At 20.4% G+C, this 24176-nt stretch overlaps 3 protein-coding genes across 5 annotated transcripts; 2 read left to right on the top strand and 1 right to left on the bottom strand.

The window, feature by feature from the left end:
- The first annotated feature begins 1966 nt into the window (after nt 1-1966).
- LOC108002517 (pyrimidodiazepine synthase) lies at nt 1967-4157 on the top strand. Its single transcript, XM_017064246.3, has 6 exons — nt 1967-2357; nt 2758-2915; nt 3001-3165; nt 3305-3437; nt 3513-3628; nt 3712-4157. Exons 1-6 carry the CDS (start codon nt 2333-2335, stop codon nt 3832-3834), a joined length of 720 nt encoding a protein of 239 aa, XP_016919735.1. The 5' UTR covers nt 1967-2332; the 3' UTR covers nt 3835-4157.
- Nucleotides 4158-4246: 89 nt separating this feature from the next.
- Nucleotides 4247-10629, bottom strand: LOC107998126 (mediator of RNA polymerase II transcription subunit 23). 3 transcript variants are annotated; one of them, XM_062077721.1, is made up of 11 exons: nt 10488-10629; nt 9843-10087; nt 9644-9776; nt 9403-9585; nt 9053-9337; nt 6834-8976; nt 6496-6735; nt 6272-6431; nt 5923-6210; nt 4594-4800; nt 4247-4506 (listed from the first exon to the last, which is right to left on the bottom strand). In XM_062077721.1, exons 1-11 carry the CDS (start codon nt 10530-10532, stop codon nt 4368-4370), a joined length of 4068 nt encoding a protein of 1355 aa, XP_061933705.1. In that variant the 5' UTR covers nt 10533-10629; the 3' UTR covers nt 4247-4367. The 3 variants fall into 3 exon arrangements, with proteins under 3 accessions (XP_061933705.1, XP_061933706.1, XP_061933707.1); XM_062077722.1 differs by having other exon boundaries at nt 9083-9337; XM_062077723.1 differs by lacking the exon at nt 10488-10629 and adding an exon at nt 10274-10439.
- A 395-nt stretch (nt 10630-11024) lies between these two features.
- LOC108002520 (uncharacterized) lies at nt 11025-19345 on the top strand. The gene is made up of 4 exons (XM_062077728.1): nt 11025-11167; nt 11685-11815; nt 17269-17476; nt 17620-19345. Exons 1-4 carry the CDS (start codon nt 11090-11092, stop codon nt 17854-17856), a joined length of 654 nt encoding a protein of 217 aa, XP_061933712.1. The 5' UTR covers nt 11025-11089; the 3' UTR covers nt 17857-19345.
- Nucleotides 19346-24176: the final 4831 nt, after the last annotated feature.

The raw sequence follows: 24176 nt of genomic DNA, 5'->3' as shown, positions 1-24176 counted from the left end.
AATTTTGTATTATTTACTTTTGATTTTTTAACTATGTTTTTAAAAAAAACTTTTTTATGCTTCAAAATATCAAATTGCATGTCATCATAAATTTTTTTTAATTTTCTATAATCAACTTATAATTACAATTATAAAAACTTTCTCAATTCCAATTTCTTGAAAAACAATTTTTTCTTCTAATTTTTTTTCTTTTATCATGATGTAAAAAAAAAATACTTTTGTCGTATAAGACAAAAAATTAATATATTAATAGCAAATAGATTTTATTACTAGAATTACGCTAAATAATTTTACTGTTAATTTTACAATTTAATAAAAATATTTTTTTTATTTAATTTTGCTTAATAAATTTTCTTCATAATAATCTTGGGAAAATCCAATATTCTATTTTTCATCAAAGGAAAAAATTGTTAAAATAAATAAATAAATAAATATTTTAAATTAAATATTTTGTTTTTATTCTTGATAATTATATGGATTAGCAGTTTTTCTTAATTTTCATTAGAAACTATTTCATTAGTTTTTTTAAATAATTTCATTAAAAGAAATTAATTATGAGAAGTTATATACTTTTTATCATTTATACAAAAAAAATATTATTATTAAATAAAATTTCGTCTATATGCGTCTTATATTTCATGAATTATGATGAGCTTGAAATATTTTAACCTCAAATTTCAAAATTATTTGTTGTAATATTTATTTATGAGAGCTTGATACAAATCTAAATAATAATATAATAATGATATAGTTTTTTCATTATATATTTTAAGTACGAGTCAACTGTGATGTATATAAATAGTTAATAAGTATATCAATTACATGTGACGTAACTTATTTAAGTGTACAAATACATATATAGACAAAATTCTATGTGTAGTAATAATTTCTTTTTATTTATATATTTCGAAAACTAAACTGAGCAATAATTATATATATTAGAAAAAGTTATTCAAAATATTGATTTATATACAATTTAAAATCTATTCAAAAATAATCAAAATTAGTAAACGAAATTTTTTTTAGATATTAAAAAAAAATATTTTCATTTCATTATATAAAGAAAGCAAAAGATTAGCAAATTACAAATAATGTATAAAATAATAATATTTAGGATTTTTAGATCAAAATAAATAAAAGTTAGTATAAAAATGTCAGTTAAAGCACGATGCACATGAGCGATTTTTTATTGCGCAATATCACTATATATTTTTTTTTGTTTTCTCAATTAAAAAAACGAAAACAGATATATTATCATAGTGATATCGTAAGGAAAAATGTTGTTCATGAGCATAAAGCTAAAAGCATAAAGCATAAAAATTACTTAAATTATAAATAATTGAAGTTTGTGTTAGATAAAGTAAAAAAAAGTTATTTTACCTAAATTTAAATAATTTGTTTACCGATAATTTAATATTGTCACTGATAATACTGATAATTGATTTTTATATATTAATTTTAGTATTTGATTTGAAGATTTGATAAGAAATCAAATCACTAAATACATATATTAATATCCTGTATATTTATAATAAATTTGATTTCATAATATAAAAATATTATTGTATTGTATCAAATGAGTAAAATGAATAAAATATTATTTGTATTGATATTTAATTTTTGTTTCTATTTCATTGATTATATATTTCTCTGCGCAGATTCTATTCGATTTCTACCTTTAATTTGCAATTATTTATATGAATAAAATTTGGTATATTTTTGTTATCAATCTATTACTAAATATAATAGAATATAACAGATCTTATTTCAAATTTAATCTTTTTGATGATAAATATTTACAACAAAATTTTGAAAAAACTATTTTCAAGTTTGACTAAGATATAAAATATTTTTAAAACAATATTTTATTGAACGATTTATTATCTTAATTATACATATTTTTTTTATAATTTCTTTTATTATTTAAAAAAATAAAATATTTAAATATCATAAAATAACGCTATTTCTAAGTTCAACTCGATCAATCAACATTTGATCATGCGCAGATTTGACCTATTAATTTCTTTGAAAAAGAAATACATTAGAAAGAAACTATCCGTCTATGAAATTGTTATTGGTACCATAATATCATTATGGCTTAGTTTTGAAAATGTGAAAATTGAGAAATTGCTTCTATTAATTTTTTAGAATTTCAATCACGCATCATTTACAAAAACATTAATATATATATATATATATACATACATAATACGTTACAAATAATCATTGATATTTTATTAATTAATTAAAATACAATATCATTTCAAACATTTCGAAATATATTGTTTATTTTCTTGTTAGACACAAGTCTACTAAAGAAATACTAACTATTATGAGTAATTTACATCTTGGACCTGGTAAGTTCATTAATTATAATATAATTGTTAGAAATTTTATTTTATTTTTTCTTTATTGAAACAAATAAGATTTTCGATAGAATGAATTATTGTAGTTCTTTGTTCTAAATAATTTTTTCATAAATTAATTATTATAAATTTATATCAAAATTAAAAATTAATCTTGTATTATTATTATTATTTATTATATTGAACATATACTTTTTCAATAAAAATAAAAATCATTTTATTAATTTATACATATAATTTATGTAAGTAATTATAGTTTTACAATTTTTTGCAAATGCAATGATTTTTATTATAAGAAGAAAATATAAGAGAAAAATTATTTTATTTAAAAGATAATATTATACTTTGATATACTTGTTTAATGTACAATTATTTTTGATATAACTTATAGATTCTCAAAAACCACCAGAAGTAAAAGGACAAGTTCGTTTATATGGTATGAAATATTGTCCTTTTACACATCGAATTCGATTAATACTTTCTTATAAAAAAATTCCTCATGATAATGTTAATATTAATATCAAAAACAAACCAAAATGGTATTTAGAAGTATGTATTAATTATATATCTTCTTATATATTTAAAAATTATATTAGATTCATATAATATATATTATATCTAATAATTTTTTTAGATTCATCCAGAGGGTAAAGTACCAGCACTTGTTGATGTTAATGGTAAAGTAATTGTTGATTCAGTAGTAATAGCAAATTATTTAGATGAAAAATATGGTGAGCCTTCTTTATATCATAATGAAACAAAAGTTCGTGATATAGAACTTTTAGATCATTATTCCAAGGTAAAAAAAATAATTAATGCATATATTTATATTAATTTTTTAATATAAATGATTTCAAAGAACTATTTAATATTTATAATACTTATTTTTTTCATTTTTTATTCTGAATATAAGAATAACATTCTTTTGTGATTTTCAGCTTATTAGTATTTTTTCAAACTGTATTCATGGTAATGATAGTAGACCAATCAATGAAATTATTGCTGAAATTTCATCTCTATTAGTAGAATTTGAGGAAGAATTAAAAACTCGTGGAACAGTTTATTTTGGAGGTTTTTTATTAATTTTTAATTACAAATAATGCAAATTTAAGAAGATATTTGATTTTGTTTTTAATATATTATTAGGAACACAACCTGGTATGTTAGATATATTGATGTGGCCATGGGTTGAACGACGGAAATCTTTATCTTTAATTTATGAAGAACCCACTCATTTTAATGATGGAAATTTTTCTCATTTAGTAAGTTTATATTTATAAAAAATAATTTTATTGATTAAAATACAAATTGAATTTATTTATTTTTAATTATGAATATATTTTAGATGAAATGGATGCAAGAAATGAAAACACAACCATTTATACAAGAAAATGAATGTTCACATGAAAAGTTTGCTCAGTTAGTCAAAGATTTGAAAACAGGAAATGTTGATTTTGATAAACTTTAAATTTTTCATTATATGTACTTATGTGCATATGTTGATATATAATAATTTAAGTCTCGAATATAATTACAAGTTTAGAGTATTAGAATAATCATTGATAATAAATGAAATTTATTATGATTAATCTTAAAATATATCTGATGATATTAATTTGTAAATAGAAATTGTTATCTATAAATAATCGTAAAACTTTGAGCTTTATAACTCATGCCTTCTGTTATGACAATATACATTAATAAGTCTGTTTAAAATATTATTGCCTTGTGAGATGTGCTGTGAAAAATATGTTGTGATAAATATTATAAATATACTCTTTAGACAAGCAATTTAAATTTCTTTCATACTTCATTAAATTATTTTATTTTATGAAATGGAGATCAAGTTTTTCTTTAAATAGTATATAACATAGTCTTGATATGTAAAAAATATATTTTCAAATATAAAATTTAAATGATGATTTTCATAATTAATATTTCTTACTTTTAATACATTATTTATATAGATAGCTCTACATTATTAATATTAGGAAGAATATCTCAGGAAGATTGAATTTCATCTATATTTATATGCGCAATAAATCGTAATCTCATTTGTAATGCTGGTCTTAATCTTCGTATAACACATTCCACTTCATTTTTTGTCATGTCACCAACAAACATGTATTTTATATGATATCTATATAGCAAAGATTATGAAAAATATAAATATATTACATTATTGAACAATTATTTAAAAATTTGAAAAAAATTGATAAAAGGATACAATAAATCACAAACTGGATCCATATATTGTAAGTGATTTTGAAGTCGATCAACTTGCTCAAGCATTTCATATAAGCAAACTGTTAATTCTACAACACAGTGCGGTCTTTCAGCATTAAATCTTGCTAAAGTAGGTCCAATTAAGTGACAAGCATATATTAATTGCTCTTCACTATTTACAACTGGTTGAAGTTTTTCTTTGATAAATCTAAATAAGATAACATTTTATATTATAATTAATTAAAATAATACATATAATATATATAGTATTTTATACATGTATGTGTTTTATATATATATATATAATCATAGTATTCATTATATATATTCGTAAGACATCTATGGAGGTTTTTAAAATAAAAATAAATATAAAAATTAATATACAAAAATTGAAGCTTATTTATTAAATTATAAACAATTAAAATTTGCATTATAGATATAGAAGCAAAATAGAAATGAATAGAAAGATATATATATATAGAGAGAGAGAGAGAGAAAGAGAAACTTTCATATCAATATTTCATTATATGTTTATATTATATAATATCTTTTTATAGCTTTTATAATTTTTTTTATAATTTAAATTACTTATAAATTTAATAAATAAACTTTAATCGATATTTTTGCATAGCAATTATTTATATTATGTTTATTAAGAATCAATCCTCTGTCAAATATATTAACATTTTATATATATATATATATATATATATATATATATATATATATATACACAGTAGATTCTGAAACTAAATTAAAAACTCTAATAACTTAAAATTCAAATAAAAAATTTAAAAAATATCCAGTTTTGTATAAAAATTCGAAAGTCGAATAAATCTATTTACAAAAATATAATGAAATATTTTAGAAAAATTTTTAAAAAATAGACAAAAATACTGGATAGATATATAATAATTTGTTTAAAAAAAATTATTTTGTGTTAAATAATATTAATTACAATCTTCAAGTGATGAATTATAGATAAAAATGATTATTTAATTGATTATTATAAAATATTTATATATGTAAATAATTTTTATATATATTATAAATAAAAAGATTCAATTATGCTTATTTTGTTTATTTTGTTTATATGTTCTTTTGAAATAGATATTTATAAATAGTTATATTATAAATAGATATTTATAAAATATTATATATTTATAAATTTTAGAGATGTGAAACAAATTAATTTAATTATTTACATTATTTATAATTTACATTATTTCACATGAAGAAATTGAATTTGAATAACTAAAATGTTGAGTCAACTTTTGAAATGAATTGCATTCAAAGTTTGAGAATCTACTATATTCTAATTTCGACTTACTGAGGCATAGTAGTTATTTGTCCAACTCCAGCATGATGCCACACAGAATGTGCCAAAGCCAACATATAACTATATTTATTTTCCAATAAACTATTATGTGTATTATTAAAATTAAACATTTGAAATGGAGTTAAATTATTATATTGCCAACTAGCTAATCCTGGACTGCTAATAGTTTCTACTAATCGATCATGAAGTGCTGACCAATAACATTCTGGTAAAGCAGCCAATAGTAAACCAACACAATTTATCCATAAATGAATTTCATCCGATGGTATCACTGTATACCTAACAGTATAAGTATAAAATTAAAAAAGAATTTAAGTACAAAATAAAATTTTAATCTTACCCTTTTGCAACTACATCCAATAACGAGTTGGCAACTATATTTGGGGCAACAGGAACAGCCATAAGTTCAACACATGTAACATATAATGCATGTGCAGCAGGATTGGGAAATTCATTAAATCTCCAGTCAGTAGCAGGAAAATGTGCTGTACCTGACATTGCTAAAAAATTAATTATTTTTAAAAAATTATAATTTAAAAAATACTAATTGAAAAAATTATTTACTTTCTACAATTCTTCGTACTAAACGAATATAATAATCCAATTCAGGCATCCATGAAACAACATCATCAGAAGATCGAGTCATATACATTTGATAAGCTTCTGAAAGTGCCCATCCTGGTGCTCTAATTTCTCTCAAAGAACCCAAAACAGCTGATACTAAACGCCGTTTTAAAGGTGGCCTATCTCTTAATTTACGTTCATAATAATGTAATGTATTATAAAGATATGTAACAGGTCGATCTAAAAAATAAAATAAAATATAATAAGTCAAATTTATTAAATATAAAATTAATATAAAACTATTCTATTATCATACTCAATAAAAAATATATACAAACCATGAAATTTATATAAACATCCCAAATGTTCTAGAAGTGTTTCTAAACTTTTTGATACAGCTGGAATTTCTAAATATCTATGTACAACAATATCAAAAACTGGTAAAAATCGTAAGCATACATTTCCGAAATAAACAGGTAAACTTTGATATTGACTAGGTCCTCCACTAGTTTGTTCCATAATACCTTCTGGAGCAAATTTTTCTGGAAACTTTCTATGAAACGCAAGATGTTTTTCATGCCAATTTGATTGTTTCCAATGTTCTGGAGAATTTTCTTTTACAAATTCTTGAGCTCTATTTCTAAATTCAATAGCTTTCAATAACAATAATTGGATTATAAAAAAACATACTTGAGCATCACTACCTTCATGAGTTCTTAATACTAGACAAAGAATTAATCTATCAATAGTTACAATATTATATTTCCATATCATATCGTTAACTGTATCAACACATTTATTCACATGTTGTCCACCTACACTATTAGCAAATTCAAACACAAGATAATCACAGAATTTTCGAAGATGAGCCGATAAAGCTCGAGCTCCAATTCTTTCTAAGATTTTATATGCAATTGGACTAATTCGATCAGTTTCAAAAATTATTTTCCACAAAAGACACAAAAATAGAGGTGGTGTACCTGGGACAGAAAAGTGTGCTATTATGTCATTTTCGTTACTCATAGAAGCCCAATTTCGATATTCTTCCTCTACTGCTTTTTTAATTTGTTGCTTATTTTCTTTTGGTACACTGTTTTGTTGGAAAAATTCACTTAATACTGGAGGAAAACATTGAAGAGTGTGATTAGCCCATGAATGTGGGGTATTTAGCATAATTGTGTTTAATAATTCTTTACACCATGTACCACTATGACTGTCTGATCCTGTTCCTGTAACATGCATAGAGCGTGCTAGTGTTAATACTAAAGCTCTATTTAATTCCTCAGATTCTGCTGATACAAGGGTTTTAGGTTCTGATAAAAATCGAGATAATTGAGGTTGCACTTCAGCAGATCCTAATCCAGTGATTAAACGAAGAGCAGTACTTTCCACACATAAATGAAGTTGTGTTTGATTTGTCTGTGGCACAGCTGCAAGACTATGTAAGTGAGATAAAAGTTGTACTCTGTAATGCGGTTGTATATGATGCATTCTGTAACTGAACATTTCTAATAATGTATACAATGTTCCCCATGCATGAGATTTGAAAACTGTTGGAAGTAATTGACTGATGAAACCTTTGATGCCCAGACTTTCAATTTCAGTGTACACAAGTAATCTACTATAAGTTTCAACTAGTGCTGGTGCTAATGCCATATTGCTTTTAGATTGTGCTGATTTTATAACATGAGTAACAATACTATGTATTAGACTCATTTTTGAATGAACAGTTAATGAATCCAATATTGACATTGATAATGGTGTGGTTGGTCCACTTGCAAGAGCTGCATTATTTTGTAATGTTTGCATTGGTTGTTGTTGTTGACCTTTTTGAGTACCAAGTATAGTATCCACTAAAGCAGCCATTGGCCTGCCAAAATAATCTTGATTTGTAGAATATGCATTACATAATAAAGCAATGCGATAATCTGAACCCATACATAAAGATGTATTAGGCATAACTAAATGTTGCAAAAATTCATGATGAAGTTTCAAAGTATGTGGTATTGGTCTATGAATGTTTGAATGTTCAGATTGAGCTTTTTTTAATAGATGTATCCATATACATGTAATGGCCATTTGATGAGTACATAATGCCTGAGTATAATCCGGAACTGGTAAAGGTTCTTTTTCTGGATAAAGAAGATCGTATAGTTTTAATACTGGCAAAAAATTTGATAAAGGGTTTCTTTGAATACTTCCAGAAATGAATTGCAACAAAACCCACATTAAGTGATCTCTTCCCTTTCTTAAATCTCTTCCTGCTAATTTATCGTGTATTGCCATTACAATACTCGGAAAACAGGCATACGAAAAAAGTACAAAATATATGAGTTGTGATGAAAGATGCAACCATACATAATGATTTGCAACAGTTCCATCAGTTCCTTCTGCTGGTAACGTTTCATTTTCTGCACGTTCCATAGCAAGAATAACAAGTTCAACTAATTGTTCTTCTAAAGCTATACAACGTTGTTTTTGCTAAAGTAGAAACAATATAAAATTACTATTTAAATTATTATTGTCACTCTTTTGTTATTATAAATACAAAATATACCTGTTTTTGTAAGCCAAGCATTGAACATACCATATCTCTGCTATATGGTTGTTCTAACACATATCTAAGCAATCCTGTTTGAGGTTTAAGTAAATCTTCATCATAAGGCAAATTTCCTTTTAATGAAAATTTTAATGTTGTAGTATCAAGTACCCAAGGATTAATCAAATCTGCATATCCAGTATGTTCCACTACTGGTAACATTTTTGAATGTCCAACTATAGATACCATTTGTGCAGTATTACGAAAACTTTCGACAAAATTTGAAAGCAATTTTGCTAGTTTCTATAAGAAATTTACATAAAATTTTATTATATAGTAAAATATAATTTATTTTTAAAATAACATACCCAATGTGGCCAATTTTTACCATCAGGATAAGCCTTTTGAATTTCAGTTACAATAAAATAACCTGGTAATAAACAAGCATTTCTATCAAAAATGTATTCAAGTACATTCTCTAAAGCTTTTAATTGAGGTTGAATAGATGCATCTAATCTTGCTGGAATTGTTTGTGCTTTTTCTTTGCATCCCTTTAAGATAACAATTTGCAATTAATTTCAAATTTATACAAAATTTGCTGATACTTGCCTTCATTATTTCTCTGACACCTTTATAATCAACTCCTCCAATAATATGTCGAATAAGAACAAAACATTCAATCCAAAAATCTTCTAATTGATATTGAAGTTTATCACAATTTAATATACATTCACATACAAGTCTAAAATAATATATATTTAGCATATAAAATTTTATGAATGAATTTTATTTTCAAATTTAAATATACCTTGCTGCTAGAACATTTGATGTAACTAAATTTTCAAGTAATGACAATAATAACTGTAATCTTTTATGATTAGTCATTGCTGCTGCCATGGTTAAAAATTGTCTTACTGCATTTTCTTGTTGTTCTTTGGACAAATTTGACATTGTAGATGATAATTCTGTTTGCCATACTGTTATTTTTTCATTTTCATTATTTGGATGATGTACCAAAACACAACTAAAAGCTTCTTCTATAGCTTCTACTTTCTATAATAATTTTTAATAATTTTACAAAATGGTAAAAATAAAATATTTTATTTATTATTATTTTAAGATATAATAATATATTTTGGAAAAAATCAAATAAATAATAATTGTTATTTTTCTTAATCTATTATCATAATTCTAATAAACCAAAATTATAATTATAATTTTTTTAATATTTATACAAACCTAACCTAACCATTCAGGAATAAATATTTCAATAATTATATGTATTAAATACATAGTTACATACATAAATCTACATATAAAAGCTTTGATTTTACTTTCAATCATTTTTAGAAAATAAGATTAAAATTAAATATTGTAAAATAATAATTATAAATAATAAAATACAAACGAAAATAAAGTAGATTAAAATATTAATATAAAAATATATACTTACTAAAATATCATTTACGATGCTTGTGATTTGAATTTCACTAGTCATTTTCTTTCTTTAATAAATTTTATATTCTAATGGAAAAAGTCATAAAGTATAAAGTTTAATTAAAGTTATATTAATTTTTTCCATACTTTTTTGCAAGATTCATATATTTATTTAATATAAATGAGAATCAATCTTTAAATACAATTCATATTCTTAATTTTTTGTTTATATTTGCATAACTACGGATAAGGTTTTGTTAAATGTAGATTTTAACATAACCTATATTATATATAATAAAAAAAGTGTGATTATTAGTACATAGTACATAAGCAAGATGTCACTATAATAAAATAAAATAGAAAAATGACATTGTTGGTAATTTATGGTGAATATTTCGTTTAAATTTTTCGTGCATAGTGTTATGAAAAACATATGAAAAAATATAAATAACTTACAAAAATACTTCTAAATTTTCAATATTGATATGATGGTTACAAATTTTTTTTTTTGTCTGAAATAAATCTTAAAATAATTATTAAAAAAAAGAAAAAAAATTATATGTCTCATTGTAATAATTATATATATAACCTACATATATTTTGAAGTGACATAAAAATATGTTTTCATCAAAAAATAATGTGAAATCAACATTACTTTGTGGACCTCAGGAATTAAATAAATCTTTTATGTTTGAGGTAAATGAAAATATGAAGCAAAAAATATAAATATTATGATCTTTTATAAGAAATAATTGAAATTTAAAATGAAATTCAACAATTTGAAATAAATAATGGAATTAACATTACATAAATATGAAATAAATTTTCTTATTCATTAGATATAAAATATTGATTAACTTTATACAGAATATTTACACAATTTAATAATTAATTTTTTTTTATATTAATCAAAATTTAAAAAGATTAAAAATAATGAATTATTAAATATAACAATCATTTAAAAATTTAAAAATAATTTATAAATATTATATAATTTATAAAAAAATATTAATATCAATATATTATTATCAATATATAATTATTGATATATTATTATCAAGATATAATGACATTACATGCAATTTGTTTTTTAATTTTTTAAATATTGTAAATATTTTATTAAGAATGTTATTATATTGGTCAATTAATTTTGCTTTGTAGCATTGATTTTGATAGAAATATTATATTTTCGAAATCTCATTTTGCTTTGTAGACAGCCATTTATTGGGCCGAGGAAGGACGCCGCGTTATTTACATTACACCAACACCATTGGAGAGATTACCGGCAACTTGTCATGATAAATGTAATCCAGCACCCGCGGTTTTCAAGCTTATGAGATTTATGTAAGCGGAATACATTTCTTATGGCGCTTCTACATTTATTGATCTTAGAATTTGTTATTAAAAAGAATATTTATATTTAATTTAATTTTTATTTAATTAAACTAAATCGCTCATTTTTAAATTAATTTGCTTATTTTTAAATTTCAATAGAGAAGAATTTATAGTTTTTTTGTTTTTTTGAAAAGATAATCATCATTTTCAATATTATTTTATTTTTTGAAAACTATTAATAATTATTTTAAGGTAAAAATTAAAATTAAATTTATTTTATATATATTAATTGACAATGTAAATAATTGTTATCAAGTGCGATATTATTGTATTATATAATAATGATATATAAAACGACTTTAAATTCAAGTACTTGATTTGATATTGGAAACTGATCAATGAACATTAGTTATTTTACATATAATTATATGCAACAAATATTGACATTTTACGTGCATAAATATATGCATTGTTTATAAATTCATATCATATTTTCAGAAAAAACTTTATTAAACAAGAGAGAAATCATTCTGTAAAATATTATTCATTTTTGGTATAGTGAATTACAATAAAATATGCAATGTATTACAGCACAACACTTTGAATAAATTTTTAATAATTTTTTAGATTATCATTACAATTTGCAAAAAAAAAAAAATAATATAAAATTAATAAAACAAATTTTATAAATATATATATATATATATATATATATATATATATATAATATTTATATTTATAATAAATTTTATAAATATATATATAAATGTTTAAATATAATATATTTTACATACAAATTATTTTTATTATATATACATTTGATCATATTAAAACTATTCTTTATTTATATTTTTTTTTAAATTATTTGACAAGTAATATATTTTTTAATTGTATATGCAAAATTACGATCATGATTCAAAATCATAAAACGGAAATATATAGAATGAATTATTTAAGACTAAGTCGAATTAGTTAATTATATAAATAAAAAACTTCAAATAAAAGTTGTTTGAAGAACAACTTATGATAATATATAAGTCAATATAGAGGACATATATATTATATTTGTTTTTCTTTCAATTAAATCATATTTTTTTAACGAATTAATTCAACTTGTCATTTTTGAAAAAAAAGTAAATATTAAGTAATTATTTATATTTAAAAAACATTATTTTACGAAATATTTTAAATTGATTTTAAATAATACTATAAAATTTGTTATATGTAATAAAAAAACTATTCATATATATATATATATATATATATATATATATGTGTGTTATTTGTCGTACTTTTTTTAAATTTTTATGTTTTTGTGGAATGACAAATTGAATTAATTAATCATGTATCGTCTACCTCTATTTACAAAAAAAAATTATGTTTTTAGAAATTCATATTCATATTTTACATGAACATTTTTTTAATATAATTGAAAATTTTAAAAATATTTATAATATTTATAAAACTTATAACTTTTAAAAATTTTTAAACACAATTTTAAGTGATTTATCTTATGTTAATATATTCATTAATATATTCATAAGAAATTTTAGGATGATCGATTTTATAGATCAAAATAAAGAAAAATTAAATGATATGAATCTATATGTACAGTAGTATGCAAAAATTTCCGGTCAGATAATTTTTTCAATTTTTTTCCAAAAAAAAAGTCTTAAGAAATTTTTATTAATATTAATATAAAATTATATATTGCGTAAAAGAATATTGTAAAATAAATCAACGCTATTGTTCATATATGTTTATTTGAAAAATATGTATATTAGCGTGTTTAGAAGTTCTTGAGCAGTATATTTAAGCAAATAAATAATGCTTTTTTTTCATCGTGTAACAATTTTACGATATATTATTTATTATAGTTAATATTTTGTAGTCATGTCTTGCGGCAATTAAAATAATAGCACTGAAGCATAGATTTAATTAATAGAATATATATATAGTGAGTGATATTTTTCATTCTTTTATTAAATTTAAAAAAAAAATTGTATTATTAAAATTTCTATGATTTTTTTATTCGATGTTTCTCTTTTCAAAGATGTTTTATTGGATTTAAGTCCGCAAATTAAGAAGATCAATCTTATATTTTAGACAATTATATTTTTACAATTTTTTTTTTTTTAATATTTTCAATATATCTTTAGGATCGTTGTGTAGTTGAAACTATTTTTTTTTCAGAAAGTCATATGGTAACATATGAGTTTTTAAAATTTTTTTATTCATAATATCATTTATGATATACTCAATTTCTTGAATAGAGAAAGCTTTCCAAACCATAATACTTTCTTCATCATGTTTAACATATTGGTATTTGATATTTAGTATTATTTCTTGTGCCAATTGAACGTTATATATAATATCTTCTATTGCTTCCAAAAAAATTGAATTTAAATTCATCTGAGAAAAATACTGTTTTCATTTTTCTATAGTTCAGTTATAATATTTTTTGATAAACATCAGATTATTTCATTTTTTTTATTAATTTATGATTTTTCAACATTGATTCTGCCAAATAATTATCAATGTAATCTTCTTGTTATTATATTTTTATAAATATTAGTAATGTTCTTTATTTATAATTCAACTGCGATATTAGTAGCTATTTTCTTTGTAATAGCTTGTTTCTTTGTAAATGATTTTCGTTTTATAATTTTATTTCAATTCTTTTAATTATCTTTTAGAATCTTCTATTTCGGGCGATCTTTTACATTATGTCTTGCATTACATTACATTACATTATATCTATTAATTGTATTATTTATTTTATATTTTCCAATATTGATAATATTGAAGCAATTTTATTTCAAGATGATTTTTTCTTTAAAAACAATTTTAATAATTGTACTTCAAGTGTCCTTGAAAATTCATATTTGCAATTTAGTGAGTAGTTATTAATTGAAATAATAATGCTATGTAATATTTGAATGTAAACACTTATTGATCTTTATAAATACAACAAACAAAATCTTTATAAGTACAAATAATACTTACAGATTTATAATAAGAATTGACTGAAAATTTTTGAACGCAATTAATCTACATATTCTTCAAATAAACATGTATGAACAATAAATAGCGTTAATTTTTTTTATAACATCTTTTTAGGCAATATGCTTTTATATATTAATAAAAATTTTTAGCTTATATATAGCATTATACTATTATCTATATCGTCATATAAATTATTACAATTTAAATAATTTAGTTCGATCTCAATAATACCTGCTTAAACATTAAAAGCAAAATATCTCAAATTCTGACATTCTTTTGATTTTGAAAATAATAAATACATTTTAAAAAATATAGTTTATATCCCAACTTGTATAATCTATAGGCAGAAATCTTATCAAGTTACATAATCGTTTAACATTATATGTGACTTTTTTTTATTTATTCTTATTCATTGAAAACGATAATGATCTCTCCTTTTTTATTGTGAGATTGATCTAATCTCTAATGAACGTTAGTAACATAATATTGATTTCTAATCAATAAATTATTAAAATGAAAGTCACATATATTGATATTTCTGGACATAATTTCACTAAATTTTCACATATTTAGTGAGCTATATATAATATGAATTGTATAATATTTAATTGATTCAATTGTTTATCATATATTGCAATATATCAATATAAATATTAAATAAAATAATTTACTATATACTATAATAAAATAGAAACTTAAAATCATTTTTCAAAATAACAATTTATTTGTGATTATATTTCTTTTGAATATAAAAAAATTTTGACTTTGAAAATCTATATCAAGATCATTTTTGCGGCAAAAATTTTTTATATTCATCGATTCAGAAAATTATATTATGGCCATGATACTTATTTCTTTATACATTTTTTACGTGAAAAACGAAATTTAATAAAATGTTTTTCATATTCATACAATGAAGTAAATGTATATATATAATTTAATTTACAGATATATTATACTCATATTTACAGATTCAACATTCGCGGTTAATCATGGAAAAATGTTCAAAAAATTTATGTTAAAATATATTATTTATTTATATTAAGTATTTCATAATTCTGTAGATTTGACATTAGTTATAATGAAATGAATAATCAAATTAATTAAAATTTCATATAAATTATGTTAAATTAATTATTGATGCAATAATAATAAATATTTATATAATAAATAAAATATTATCATAGTTATATATAGCTATATATTACATAATAATGTATTTAGATATAGTTATATAAATATTATTTGTGAATGGTCTTAGAATCTCTTGTAAATACAAAAATTGTATTGTAATATATATTAATAAAATAGATATCTATTTTTAATTCACAATTAACGTAATGAAATACATATGTACAATGTTGCATTAATTTAAAATATTTAATTGATTAAATTTTCTTTTATAATTTCTATTAAAATAATTTATTTATTATTGTTGTTTATTATTGTGTTTGATATTAATTTTTAAATTCAATGAAGATAGATTAAAATTTAAAATAAAAAGATTACTTATTTGAATAAAATATTATTATATAATTTTAATTTATTTTTTATTTAAATTAAATTAAATTAAATTATTATGTTGAATTTAAAAAAATTGTATAATTATTTGTTAGATTTATTGTATATAATATTTTCAAATAAATTTATATAAAAATAAATAAAACACTATTTTACGATTATTATTGTATCAAAGAAATACTTTTACTTATTTTGTTATTATATAAAGAATTTACAAGATTTTTTCATCATTTGTTTATTTTAAGATTGTTTAATATTCTCTATGATAAAGTTTGAAAGTAATTCCAAAGATTTTTAATATTCTACTTTTATTAATATTTATAATCAATCAAATATTTCAATTTTTTTATTATAATCATTTGAAAAAATAAATTATATAAAGTATATATAAAAACGATTACATATAGTTAATATATAAAAAAGAATTATATAAATTAAAATAAAAAATATTAAAAAATATTAAAATCTTATTTGTAAGAATATTTTAACTAATTAAAAATTATAATGATACGAGAAAAAATTATAATACTTATATAAATATTCTATATAATAACTATATAAATCAGAAATTATAAATATTATAAATATTATATAAATAATAACAAATTTTTCTATAAAAATTGGATGGATTTATATTATTTTCATATAATATTATGTTTAATTATAGAATTATATAATAGAAAAAGAAAAATTAAATAGAATATAATGAAATAATATATCAATAAATAAATTAATAAATATTTAATTATTTCAATTTAAATAGAGTATATGTCTATTTATGTACTTTTTTAAAATGCTAAAAAATATTTTTAATTGAATAAACTAGATCTTATACTAATATTTTATACTATCTTATAATAGAATTATATTGTATAAAATAATAAGTAGCCTTATTATGAAATTGAACGCAAAATACATGGAAATTAATATCATAGGTATTTGGAGAACTATGAATCTCTTATAGAACGAATGATTGAGTTGCATACCTTTGCCAGTTTACCATCTGTTCTTTTAATCGACGACTTTGATGCCTATATCAATGATTATAAAGAAACCGAAATATCACAAGATCTTCATATTGCCAGAATATGTTCCTTGATTCTTGATACGATGAATTCTTGCGCACGAATTCTAAAGATCAATGTAAGTAACGATATAACTTGATCAAATAAAGAAAAAATATTTATTTATATTTAAATACATTTATATTATTATTTTATATCTACAAAAGAATACAAAAAAAATTTATTTAAAGAGAAAAAAAAATTTATTTTCATTTGCTTCAGGTATATATATGCGCCTGGTCTTTTTCTGGAATAAATGATATTTGTACATATACAATATACTTTATCAATATTTGGAATGTGATGAATGAAGAAGAAAATAATACCATATTTTTACAAAAATATTTACAGAAAACTTTTACAGAACAATGTCCATCATATAGATATTGCAAACTTGAAGATGGAACGAGAGTATTAAAACAAATTCTATACGAATCTATGATTTTTGATAGAAATTAATTTTCAGATCATTATTCATAATTAATTTTCAATATTCATAATTAAATCAGATATTAAAATGTTAAAAAAAGAATATATGTGATAGATAGAATATATTATATTAAGCAAAAAAATTTTAATATGCATATTGAATAGATAGATAGATTGAATAGATTGATAAAATAAACAAGATTGAGAAAATTCAATCGTTTCCAAAATATAATCATTTTTTGTTTTGTATTAGTATGAATTGATTTACCAATTATATTAATATTACATATAATTGATTTGTCGATGATTATAGAAGATATTCATTCATTTCACATGTCTTCGTTCTATTTTCATATGTACTTGATATTTTTTCTTTGTGAGTTTTTTCGAAAATTCCAAATTTTTATCGAATTTTTATTTCATAAGAATTATTTCATTGTTGGATTCAATTTTCTTAAATTATTTATTAATGAACTTTTGTTCATTAAGTATATATGAAAATATGAAAACATTCAGAAAGCAGTTTATATAATATACATTAAAAAAAATATTTTATGCCATGATATGTAAAAGCCAGCAATTAATAAATTAATCATATTAGTAAATTAATGCTAATATAAAATAAAAAATAATCATTTTGAAAACGATTAAATTCTTATTTCTTTTTCTGACTTCTCTTTATTTTACTTATTCAGTATGATATACATTTGAATTTTGAAATCTTTTTTTAATACATACATTTTTAAAAATCCTTTAAATATCCAAATATATTTTCAAATATAAATGAATTTATACAAAGAGTTAATATATTTTTAATATATTTTAGGATATTTTTGGAAAGTAAATTCTAAAAATCAAAACAAATACAAAAATTTATATACAAAAGTAACGAATTTTATTTATTAAATTATAAATAATTTAAGTTCGCATTAGATGAAGCGAGGCGAAAATAATAGTAATGTATTAGAGTGATTTTATTCTATTTCCGTTTCGCTTCATATAATATGATATAACATGAATTTTTATTGATTATAATTTAATAATTAAATCTCAATTGATTTTTATATACCAATTTTTGTTCTGACTTTTACAATTTCCCAAAAATGTTTCGTAAATATATTAATATTTTATACTTATATTATATATATTAACTTTCTACGTACATATATATATATATATAAGAGAAAAAAAGTAATATTATAATTATTAACATATATAGAAAAAATGATATAAAAATAATATATTATTTTTATAATATCGATTACTTTGAAATATTGAATGTGTTAAGGAAAAATAAATGATTGTATTAAAGAACTTTATTATTATTATTTATATCATAGTTATCTTTAATTAATTAATTTATTTTAAACCGAAAATTTGTTTTATTTGTTTCATTTGAAAATTTTATTCAAATAATTAATGTTTTAATATAATTTCAAATATTTTAGCGATTATTATATGATATATTATATGATACTATTATTTGTTGTAATTCCAAAAAAAATAATAAAATAATATTTTAATGAAAATGGCTTATGTCATATTGCATTATGGGTTTTTATTATCATCATGCTCTTTCAATCTGTCTTTACCTTATTTCATCTAACATAAACTTTAATATTTACTTATAACTCAATAAATAAATTTTAACTGACATTTTTTATATTAATTTTTTTGTTTGTTTTAATTTCTAGAATTGATTGATTTCAAAAGTGAGTTGCTAAAGATATGCGAACTTTGTTAATTATTTGTTAATTATATTAATTTGTTAATTATACTTTATGTAAGTAAGGAGTACAGAAATATAAGAATTTTTGTTTATCTAATATGTTTGTGTTATATGTTGTTTATGTTATCTAATATCTAACATCGTGTTTTTGAAATGCATTGAAGATTTAAGCTTGTTGATAATTCGTTTCATTTCTGTTTATATACTTCAAATAAATCTTAATTCAAAGAATATCATAAAATTGTAATAATTAGCTCCTTACAATTTCATTTTTAAATTCATTTAAATCATATTTATATCTTGTATTATAATAGATTGTTATAGATTTTTAATAGATTTTGTATTATAATTTATACATAAATATATTTTAATAGTAATTTTAACTATTAGAATTATTAGAATTTATTATCTTTAATAGATAATAATTTTACTATTGTAAAAATCTATATTTTTATAAACAGAATCTTAATCGATTTTAATTAAAAATTGCGGATTGATTTTCTTACTAGCATTATTTTTTAAGAAATATTATTACAAACTATAATAACTATAATAACTGACAAAAAAGATATTTATATTTATTGGAATATTAATATATTGTATAATTCTTCTGTTCGATTAGATAAAAAATTCTCATATTTCCCCAATCGATTCGAAACAATCTGAAAGAAACAAACAAACTTATGAAAATGAATTTTTCACAGCAAGGAATAAATAGAAACTTATAAGCACCGTTATCGTAAATAAAAAAATTCTAAAAAAAAAAACAATTTTTTCTTTAAGTGTTACATGAATAAAGAAATATTAATAATATCATCAAATGAATAACAATTAAAATATATTAAAATATAACTAAATTTAATTAATTATAAATTTAGAATCAATTATAAGTCGATCGTAAATATATAAGTAGACATTTTTGGATTATGGAGAGAAAAAGAAAGAAAAAGAGAAAAAGAAAAACAGAAGGATAATTATGAAACAGAAATTGCAGAATAATTATATTAATAGAATTATATTAATAGAAGTTTACATATCGCAAATGGACCGACTCTTCGTGGATTCAGGATCAACTAGACAACGGTAAACCACCGTTGGTTTGTTGTCACGATGAGGAGCAAGAGATAAAAGAATAGTGGGGAAGGGACGAGCATGGTAAGAAAGAGAGAAAGAAAGATGAGAAAAGAGAGAAAAAGCAAGAGGAAAGATTGCATACCTGAGTGAACAGGTGTGCCGGAGTGGACGACGAGTAAGTTGCTGTCCAACCGACGGCGGCTTGGCCAACGAACAGCCTGTTAAGTCCCTTCGTGCCTGAAGAACAGGGACGCAATCACTTTACCAATTTCAGAATTCACAACCGCTTGGAATTCCAGTAAAGAAAGTAAAATCCCTCTGAAATCATTCAGAATTACTAACATGCAGGATTGATTATTACTTTAAATCAAATGTTAAATCATGTTACTTTAAATTCTTCGTTCAGAGATCATAAAATTCATAAAAATGGAAGATTAATATTATTTGTTGAACTTTTTTTTTGACTAAATGTTATTTTAATAAATTTTTTTTCTAAAATATATAAATTTTCTAAAATATAATAAGTATCAATCATATTATAAAATTTATATTTATTTATATAAAATTTGTTTCCATTATAAAATAATTAAAATATTTATTTAAAATTTATATGTTTTAAATCTTTTTATCTGCATATTTTTTAATATTAGATAATTTCTAAAAACTTTCCATTTATAAAAAAAAAAGATTACTTTTAAAGTTCTTTTAAGAATTTATTATCACGTTTAAAATTAATTATCAATATTTATGTCTGAATAATTTATTTAAATAAAAATTTTTAAATGATTTATTTGACTTATTGATTTAATAATAATGTTTTAAAAGCAAATTGTAAATATAGAAAGATTTCTATCTCCTTGATTACCTCAGACACGATACTATAATTGCACTCACGATCGTTCCCACTTTCTCCATTGAATCAAGTATATTCGAACATCAATAACTATTCTGAATTTATCAATTTTATTTTAAATTATCTGCTTTTTTTAAATTTTTAAATTAATTTCGTTTCTAAGAATTAATAATTTTTTTTAATATAATAAGATAATAATAATGTATTGTTATTATTTAATATTATTTATTTTTTGCATAATATGCATACATCAATAAAAAAAAATTAAGAAATTTTAATAAAAATTGAGAATAAAAGAAAAAATAAGAATTATTTTTCGTTAGTTTTGTAATTCATTAAAAAGAAGAAGAAAGAAAATTGTCATCAAGATAAAAGAAAGAACAAGAACTATTTTTCGTGTTTTATATATATAATTATTTTTTACGAAAATACATATAATATGAAGTAACTAATGAAATTACTAATAAAATTACTAAAAAGTACTAATAAAGACAATTAATCGCAAACTTTATGAGTAAATTATATTCACGAGTATGTAGGAAGCTGAGCAATAGCGAGTTATTATCTCACTCGTTACGCCTACCAAAAGAACGAGTTCAATCAAAGAGTTCGATCGTTCTGGTCGATTAACCGCCATTGTGTTTACTTGTCTTGAGCAGGTGTCTCAAAGATAGACATTACCTATGTGCGACAATATTAGAAATTATTGATAAAATAACGAGCATAATTAGTTTAAATCTGACTTTAGATTTTAATTTTATAACTTATTTTTATAATTTTATGTTGTATCTATAAGTAAATGAAATAGGTATACTTATGTGTTGTTTTATATTATAAATTATAAATGACAATTATAAATACTGTGTATGCTATATATTCTATAACAAAATTATTACGATTTGTAACAAATAATAAAGAACGATTAATAAATTTTAATATAATGGATGCTTTTATATATGCAAAGAATTCATAAATATTGCAAAATTAGAATTTTTAAATATGTATATAAAATTATTATTCTACATTATATTGAATCAAATTATATTATTATTTTGTAATACATATATATATATATATATATATATTTTATTATATATATTCATTTATATATATATAAACATATATATATTTATTTTTATATTCTCCTTAATTAAATAAAAAACCTAAATTAAATAAATTCTATAATAATCTAAATTAAGTAAATTCTATAATAAATTAATAAATTTACAAATAATTTTATATAATAATAAATTAATAAATTTTACAATGAATCTAAAAAGCATTTATATTTATTAACAGTTAGTTATATTAAATTATATCAAAAAAAATAACGATATAAAAATTAAAATGTAATTAAAACGTAAAAAAATTAAATGAAAAGTAAATTTGAAAGGATGGCAACATTATTTTCTAATGTCTTTTCAGATATTTTATAGAATTCAAAAAGAATAGATTAGAAGAGAATGAAAATGTGAATTATGAATACGAAAAGAATAAATTAGATTTTCGATTTGAATTTCGATTTAAATCAAAGAATTTAAGGAATGTCAATAGCTACAAGTGTGTGTCCATTTCTAAATGCTTGTACAATGTGCCTGCACCCTCTCACACCCTTGTGTGCTGGCTGGACAGATGCTGTTAAAAGCTACATTCCATCGACCAAATAACCAGTTCTGATTATCAGAATCAGTTTCAAATTCTGGATGGCTTATGAATCTTCAATCATAGAATTATATATATATACATATATATATAACACATATATATATACACATACACACATATTTAAGTATATATATTGGACATATTATATTATAATATATTGTATATATTGTATAATATAATAAAATTTCTAATAAAGGATTTTTACAAAAAATTAAAACGGATATTGTTTTTATATTGATTTTTTTATAATTGTATTTAATCTATAAATAAGTAATAATTAAGATTTTTACATATAATTATATTATAAATGACACATCATTAAAAATAAAATTAATTTATTTTTATTGTTATCTCTCAGACAGTAAAGTAGCATTAAGAAAAATATAAAGTAAATACTAATAAAAAAAACTTCTGATGAGATTAAAATGTGATAAGAAAAAGATAAAAATAAACATTGCATAAATATTTTTTTTCTAATAAAAAAACAAAAAGATAAAATCGGTAAATTAATTTTTTGTTTGTTAAAAATCAAATCAAATAAACAATTAAATCAAATAATAATAATAAATCAAATAAACAATTAAGTCTATAAAATAATAAACTAAATAGTAAACTTTTTTAAAATATATTTTTATTTAAGATATTTAAATTCTTAAAGAATATATCTTGCACTATTTAAAATAGATCATAATTTAATAAGTCGTTTTACTAAATATTTTTCTTTTAATGATACATTATAAAAATATCAGATTTTATAATGTCTATAAATCTTATTAATATAATGTTTTGAATAATATATTTTTCTAATAGATTTAACTTTTCATATTCGAACCAGAAATAAAATTATAAGAAAACTATCTGAATAGCTGAAATAAACTAAATAATTATTGAAATAAATGAAATTATTGTAATTCCCTGAAGTAGTTAACGAGCGATGAAGAGCTTGGGCACGAAATCCTCGTTACTTTTTAACCATCGAAATTCCATAGTGACGAAGAGGAGCGTAATATACAGAACTGCAACGGAGAG

The sequence above is a fragment of the Apis cerana genome, linkage group LG7, assembly GCF_029169275.1.
Source record: "Apis cerana isolate GH-2021 linkage group LG7, AcerK_1.0, whole genome shotgun sequence".
NCBI lineage: Eukaryota > Metazoa > Arthropoda > Insecta > Hymenoptera > Apidae > Apis > Apis cerana.
The sequence above is the reverse complement of the archived record's forward strand: the minus strand, read 5'-3'. Positions and strand labels throughout refer to the sequence as shown.

Bases quoted from the DNA above. Each gene is read 5' to 3' on its own strand.
- LOC108002517 (XM_017064246.3), top strand. From the start codon at position 2,333: ATGAGTAATTTACATCTTGGACCTG. The intron at 2,916-3,000 runs GTATGTATTAAT...TAATTTTTTTAG, and splicing joins AACCAAAATGGTATTTAGAA to ATTCATCCAGAGGGTAAAGT. The intron at 3,438-3,512 runs GTTTTTTATTAA...ATATATTATTAG, and splicing joins TGGAACAGTTTATTTTGGAG to GAACACAACCTGGTATGTTA.
- LOC107998126 (XM_062077721.1), bottom strand. From the start codon at position 10,532: ATGACTAGTGAAATTCAAATCACAAGCATCGTAAATGATATTTTA. The intron at 6,432-6,495 runs GTAAATAATTTT...TTAATTTTTTAG, and splicing joins AGTACGAAGAATTGTAGAAA to CAATGTCAGGTACAGCACAT. The intron at 4,801-5,922 runs GTAAGTCGAAAT...TATCTTATTTAG, and splicing joins CAAATAACTACTATGCCTCA to ATTTATCAAAGAAAAACTTC.
- LOC108002520 (XM_062077728.1), top strand. From the start codon at position 11,090: ATGTTTTCATCAAAAAATAATGTGAAATCAACATTACTTTGTGGACCT. The intron at 11,816-17,268 runs GTAAGCGGAATA...TTAATATCATAG, and splicing joins TTCAAGCTTATGAGATTTAT to GTATTTGGAGAACTATGAAT. The intron at 17,477-17,619 runs GTAAGTAACGAT...CATTTGCTTCAG, and splicing joins CACGAATTCTAAAGATCAAT to GTATATATATGCGCCTGGTC.